Consider the following 7,294-nt stretch of genomic DNA (forward strand, 5'->3'; position numbering starts at 1 on the left):
CTATGTTAGCTTTCGGCCCCAGAGCCGATCTTGTTGTGTAAATACATGTAAATAGTGTATAAAGCCTTTTCTTCATCTCACCAACGCCGACTCGGATTCATCGCTACCGCCCAGGAAGCTGACAGCCCTCGTTCACGAAACGGGTGACGAGCGCTGCGTTACCAGCTCCTTGGCACAACCCTGTTGACGGTGGGCTACTGTGTGATAACCCCACCGGCACAACATTGGATGGCAGCTGCGGGATTGACCGGCGTCAGGCACCTCGGCGCGGTGAGTACCTGAAGTTTCCCTCAAACGCCAGACTTCTCTAACACACAGGGTAGCTTAGAGAAAGGCTGAGCGTAGCATTGTGTTAACCTTGCGTGTTTCAAGCCTACAGGAAGTGTTTTGAAACCCAGGGGATGCTGAGAAGGGAATCAGTGTGAGAAAGGCTTGCGCATCTCTTGCTAGGAGCGAGATAGCGAACGTAAAGTACACTATTCTAAAAAGGCAAACAACAAGAGGCCGGCAAAAGATGGAGAGTTACAAGGTCAAAGAACTTCTCCAAATTTGTGAGGAGTTGGGCATCGATTTGGGCTCAACAAAAAGAAAAAAGGAAATTCTTGAGATCATGCAGGCAGAAGAAGTGACGGTTGAGGAAGCCGCAGAGGCCTGGGATGATATTCAAGAGAGAAAAGAAGGAACGTCGCGAGAAAGAGGAGGAGAAGGAACGTCGCGAGAAGGCGGAGGAGAAGGAACGTCGCGAGAAAGAGGAGGAGAGGGAACTTCGCGAGAAAGAATTGCGGGTGCGTGAGGCGAATATACAGCTGGAGCGTAAAAGGATAGAGTTGGAGCTTCACAAAGGCTCGCCAGCGCCTAGCTTAGCTTCTGCGACAGTCCTTTCTAACAGTCCCAAAATCCGTGATCAACTACCGCCTTTTGCTATTGGCGAGGATATGGCTAAATTCCTCGTAAAATTTGAGCATGTGTGCGAACGGAATGACATCGAGCCATCCCTCTGGGCACAGAATTTGTTGGCTTTGCTTCCCGGGGAGGCATCTGACGTAATCACGTGCCTGTCGAAAGAGGCTTTCGAAAGCTACAGTGATGTCAAGGAGGCACTACTGCGGAAGTACAAATTGTCGCCTGAAGCCTTCCGGCAGAGGTTCCGATATGCTCATAAGGGTAAGGAGTCGCATGTTGACTTCGCGTTCCGTCTGAAGGCCGACCTAGTTGAGTGGCTCAAGGGCGAAGAGGTTTACAACGATCGCGATAAGCTCGTGGAATGCATCGCGTTAGAGCAATTCTACCGTTGTATCGATGATGATGTCAGGCTCTGGTTGCTAGATAAGCTAACGGAGGTTAAGCTAAACAAGGCAGCAGAGTTAGCGGAAGAATATTACGCCCGCCGAAGCTTGCACAACAAGGCAGTGCGCGTAGAGAAAACTGACAGGAAAGATGGCTTTCCGAGGAGGTCCGACGAACGGAAGCCATTCACGCGTCGTGAGTTTCGTAAAGACTCGTCTCTTACAAAAGAAACTGTAAGGGAGAGGCAGAATGAGTCTCAGGGGGCTAATGATGTTCCCAAACAGGGCAACGATGCGACACGTTCTTTTGAAAAACGCAAACCGTTGAAATGCTATAACTGCAAAAGGGAAGGGCACCTTGCAGCGTACTGCAAACAGAGAGTTGTGTTGGCGACCATTCGGGAAACAGACAAAAACCTGCGTCTGTTGGAGCCATATATGCAGGAGATTAAGGTAAACGGAAAAAAATGCAGAGCACTTCGGGACTCGGCAGCAACTATGGACGTTGTCCACCAGTCTTTGGTATCCCCGAGTGAGTTTACGGGAGAATGCGCTTGGATACAGCAAGTGGCCGAGCAGCAGAGCGTCTGTCTACCGATTGCGATGGTCACCATTGAAGGAGAATTTGGTAAACTAAACACAGAAGCCGCTGTGTCTGCCGCCCTCCCGGAGCAATTTCCCTACCTCTTCTCAAACAGCTCGGAGCAGCTTCTAAAGGAACAGGGCAAATCATTCTTTGCCGACGTGGCGTACATGGCCCTCACGCGATCCAAAGCGCGCAATCTGTCGAGGCAACTTGATCTTGCATCGGTGAGCGAACCGCGCTGCGGCACACCGGACGAGCAGGGTAACTTGAGTGGTGAGACGGCACGGCAGGGAACGCGGAGCGCGGGAGAAGGTGTGAGCGAGCCGTGTTTGGACGTGGCTGAGAATGATGCCTGCGCTGTAGACGCGGCGCCGCCAGGCGACGCGAGCTCAACTCTCGCTCCGATTTCCACCGGCTGGCAAGCGCTGGCTGCAGTTAAAAAGGAAACTCTCATTCTCGAGCAGCAGGAAGACTGCTCGATCGCCGATTTAGTGAAGAGCGTCAAACTGGGTGTGAGGAAAAAGGGAGTTGAATTTTATGAGAGATCAGGCTTATTGTACCGCAGCTACACAGATAAGCAGGGTCTCAAATATGAGCAGCTTTTGATTCCTCGGAAGTATCGCGGGCAGTTACTGGAACTCGCGCACGAAAATGCGTGGGCAGGACATCTTGGCTTGAAAAAGACCAAAGCTAGAATTGCTCAGGAGTTTTATTGGCCGTATTGTTGGAAAGATGTTGAACAATTCGTGCGCTCTTGTGACACCTGCCAGAGAGTGGGCAAATCCACTGACAAATGGAAGGCGCCAATGAAGTTGGTGCCAGTCATAACAGAACCCTTTCGGCGACTGGTGATCGATATTGTAGGTCCTCTGCCGGGATCAACGAACGGTTGCCGGTATGTTCTGACTGCCCTGTGTGTCGCGACCAGGTTCCCAGAGGCGGTACCACTTAAGGAGCTAAATTCTCCCCAGGTCGTGGACGCTCTGCTCTCAATTTTCGCACGCGTAGGGTTCCCTTCCGAGATTCAGTGTGACAACGGCAGCGTATTCACCAGCTGCTTAACTTCCACCTTTTTGGATAAATGCGGAATCAGAGTGGTGCACAGTTCGATCCATCACCCGCAATCTAACCCCGTGGAACGAATGCACTCGGTACTCAAGCGAATATTGAGAGCCCTGTGTTTTGAGCGCAAGTGTGATTGGGAGGCCTGCATTCCCGCCGCTATGTTCGCCTTGAGATCTGCTCCCCACGAGACCACAGGTTTTAGCCCAGCAGAGCTTGTGTATGGCCGAAGCTTGAGAACTCCGCTGCGCATGCTGCGAGAGTCTTGGGAGGGCGGCGAGGAAGACTCAAATGTAGTCTCATACGTCCTCAACCTACTTCAGAGGCTGGGGAAAACAAAGGATATTGTAGAAAGCCATATGAAGGCGGCGAAAATCTTGTCGAAGGAGTACTACGACAAGTCAGCAAAAAAACGCACATTTGAGGTAGGCAGCCAAGTGATGCTTCTTCGGCCCTCAAAGAAAAACAAGCTCGAAGTTCAATGGGAAGGGCCAGCAAAGATTGTATCGAAGCTTTCTGATACTAACTATGAAGTGAAATTGGGAAGACGGCCCAACAAAATTTATCACAGCAACCTGATGAAACCATACATTCAGCGTCAGGCAATTGTAAACTTGACTTTGAACGCGGCCGATGAGGAAGGGGAGGAAATCCTGACGACGGCCGACATGAGAGCGTGTGGTTTAGAGGTAATGTTGGATCAGTTGATGTTGGACGCACGTCTAGGCGCCACCCAAAAGGAAGATTTAAAGGGAATCGTTTCAGAATTTCAAGAGGTTTTTTCGAACCGTCCCGGAAAAACAACGGTCGTAGAGCACGACATCGAGCTGACATCGCAGGAACCGATTCGTAGTAAACCGTATCGATGTTCACCTGTGCAAAAGAAAATCATGGCTGAAGAGATCCAGCGCATGCGTGACTTGGGGGTTATAGTACCAAGTGAGAGCGACTACACATCGCCCCTAATACTAGTCCAGGTCCCAGGAAAAGATCCGAGGCCATGCGTCGATTATCGGCGTTTGAACGCGATAACCCGAGATCAGACATATCCAATACCGAACCTGGAAGAAAGGGTGGAGACAGTGTCGAAGGCAAATTACATCTCTACGCTAGACCTAGTCAGAGGCTATTGGCAAGTACCTCTTACAGAACAAGCTAGCCGTTACGCCGCATTTGTTTCTCCATTCGGAACGTTCCGCCCAGTTATGTTGAGTTTTGGACTCAAAAACGCGCCGTATTGTTTCTCCAGTCTGATGGATCGAGTGCTTCATGGCTTGGGCGATTTCGCGTTACCATACCTCGACGATGTGGCCATCTTTTCAGATACTTGGGAGGAACATGTGGAGCACTTGCGAGTCGTGTTGAGCAGGTTGAAAGAGGCGGGTCTTACTGCGAAACCGGCTAAATGTCACCTAGGTTGTGCGGAAGTGACTTATCTGGGCCATGTGGTGGGGCGCGGCCTGCGTAGACCTTCAGACATCAAGGTAGCAGCTATTGTGAACTATCCCCGGCCAACCACTAAGACTGAGATAAGGGCCTTTTTGGGTTTAGCTGGTTATTACCAACACTATGTGAGAGACTACTCTGACCTTGCCAGCCCGCTAACAGACGCACTCCGGAAATCTGAGCCCGTCAAAGTGATGTGGGACTCGGAGAAAGAGAACGCGTTTCAGAGGCTGAAACAAGCCTTGAGCAATAAGCCAGTTCTAACGGCGCCAGACTTTTCCAAGGGCTTCATTATTCAGTGTGACGCGAGTGATCGCGGCATGGGAGCGGTGCTATGCCAAGAAGATGCTAATGGTCATGAACGACCAGTTTTATTCTTGAGCCGCAAACTCAGTTGTAGAGAAGAGGCGTACAGCACCTCTGAAAAAGAGTGCGCCTGCCTGGTGTGGGCCGTTCAAAGGCTCGCCTGCTATGTCTCCGGTTCTAAGTTTATTGTGGAAACGGATCACTGCCCGCTAACATGGTTAAGTAACATGTCGTCTAAAAGCGGCCGTTTGCTGAGGTGGAGCATGACACTCCAGCAGCACAATCTCGTTGTCCGCTATAAAAAGGGGAGGTTGAACGCGAACGCAGACGCTCTAAGTCGGGCCTTCTAGGCCGCGCTTCCTGCAGTGACTCCGCGTTGCTTACCTTCTCTTGCTTCGCGACGGACTGTTATGTTCGCGGGCAGACTGGGAAAAATTAAAGGACCTCCTTGCTTCCTCAGTCATGGTCTACGGTCTAAGTGATTTCAAGGAGACTTTTTTCCATTACAGATTATTAATCTTCTTTGCTGTTTAATGTATCCATAATGTGCAAAATTGTTGTTTGAACCTTGTGCACTGCATCCTATACACTTGTCTCTTGTTGTAGTGGGAACAAAAAGGGGACAACAATTTTGCTAATTGAATTTGAAATTTTTACTCTGGTGTTTGACGGGTGACCGAGGGTACTTGCTTGTGTTGGGTGTTGCCTGTTGTCGGTCGGTTTCGCAAGCCGCAGAACAGTCTACCGTTACCAGTGGCGAGTGGCAAGGGCATCGGAGCGACCCGGGCGAAGTTGATCGGCGTGCCCCGGCAACAAGGCTGTCGGCAGAGATCCTGACCTGGCGAGTGGAACCCGAGGCACGTGAGGCTACCTGGCGCCCGGACACTGTACGTGAGCTTGGAGGAACCTGGTGAACGAGCGCGCCCGGCATCCGAGCCACATGCGAGCAGCTCGTCTTCCCGGCGCATTGTCTGATGGCGGGGGTGCTGTTGTGCCTGGCCAAAGCCGCCTAGAAATTCAGCCGGACGCCAAACTTCTTCGGCGAACGGCTGAATTTCTAGGCGGCTTTGGCCAGGCACAACAGCACCCCCGCCATCAGACAATGCGCCGGGAAGACGAGCTGCTCGCATGTGGCTCGGATGCCGGGCGCGCTCGTTCACCAGGTTCCTCCAAGCTCACGTACAGTGTCCGGGCGCCAGGTAGCCTCACGTGCCTCGGGTTCCACTCGCCAGGTCAGGATCTCTGCCGACAGCCTTGTTGCCGGGGCACGCCGATCAACTTCGCCCGGGTCGCTCCGATGCCCTTGCCACTCGCCACTGGTAACGGTAGACTGTTCTGCGGCTTGCGAAACCGACCGACAACAGGCAACACCCAACACAAGCAAGTACCCTCGGTCACCCGTCAAACACCAGACAGAGAGTAAAACCGACAGCCACAACAACGCTTCCTCTCTTAGGCCTTAGCCCTATGCTCTCGCCTTTCTTTGTTATACTCGGGTTGCATGTTTCGCGACATAGGTGGTACGCGTATCTTGGCCCTGATTCCCGGCGGGATGTTTACCATCTTCTGCGTGCTACTTTCTAGCCAGAATCCTACCCATTCGAGTATTGTCCTGCCCGTTTCAGACTGGCCGAGCCGCTCCAATTGGGATATTCCCACCCTTTTTGCGAGCTCAACCCACCTCTTCTGAGCCCCCCTTTTCTCAAGCCGCTTCGTCAACGTGGATATGAGGAGTCCCAGAGCTCGTTTGACGCATTTTGTCAATATTCTATGTTCTCTATTTCTGTCTTGCTCATGTTTAGGTACGGCGTCGCGTAGCAAATCCGGCCGTCACATGGTGATATCATTAACTATAACGTCATGACCGGATGCGACGTCATCATGACGTCGTATTCGGTCATGTCTAATAACCGAAAGTGGTAATGACGTCCCATCTGGTCATGACGTCATGGCTGACCCCGCTGGGCGTTTGATCCAGACGTCCGTGCGGCGCCTTTCATTTGCCACTTCCTCTAACGCCGCACCGCAGAGCATATATAGAAATAGACGCAGTACAGCAGGCATCAGCAGCGTTTAAATTTGGTTTGCAGCAAAGAATAGGTGCAGTATCTGCTCCAGTTCTAGTCAATCTGACGGTCTCGCAGTCAATGTCTAAGCAACGCGGTGTGGAAAGCTTCCCCCTTGAACCACTTTAGTGAGCCAAAGCGCACTCTGAATTTTTGAAGTACAATACCACAATTGTTATAACAGTGGTAAACGTATGTCGAATATAATCGCACTAAAGTAATTGTAGGCAGTAATTACTATTATAGTAGCTTGTGAATAAAAATGAACTTTTCGTTAAAGATCCCCAGGTGGTCGAAATTACTCCGTAGCCCTCCACTACGGCTCCCCTTTCTCTCTTTCCACTTTCACTCCCACCTTTGTCCCTTCCCTTACGACGCATTTCAGGTGTCCACAGAGCAAGTGTGACAGATACTGCGCCTTTCCCTTCCCGTGAACCAATTATTACTATTATTACGCTGCAACATTGTCATATATCGTTGGATGGCTTACGTCGAGTATAATTGCGATTGACTATTTGGAAGTCTTAACTAATTACCGTTAT

At 51.1% G+C, this 7,294-nt stretch overlaps 1 protein-coding gene across 1 annotated transcript; it reads left to right on the forward strand.

Annotated features, from left to right (window-relative positions):
- The first annotated feature begins 710 nt into the window (after positions 1 to 710).
- LOC146185346 (uncharacterized) lies at positions 711 to 5,148 on the forward strand. The gene has a single exon (XM_084606296.1). It carries the CDS (start codon positions 936 to 938, stop codon positions 5,034 to 5,036), a length of 4,101 nt encoding a protein of 1,366 aa, XP_084462422.1. The 5' UTR covers positions 711 to 935; the 3' UTR covers positions 5,037 to 5,148.
- Positions 5,149 to 7,294: the final 2,146 nt, after the last annotated feature.

This window comes from Amblyomma maculatum, chromosome 6, assembly GCF_055883805.1.
Source record: "Amblyomma maculatum isolate TAMU_Amacu chromosome 6, ASM5588380v1, whole genome shotgun sequence".
Taxonomy (NCBI): Eukaryota; Metazoa; Arthropoda; class Arachnida; order Ixodida; family Ixodidae; genus Amblyomma; species Amblyomma maculatum.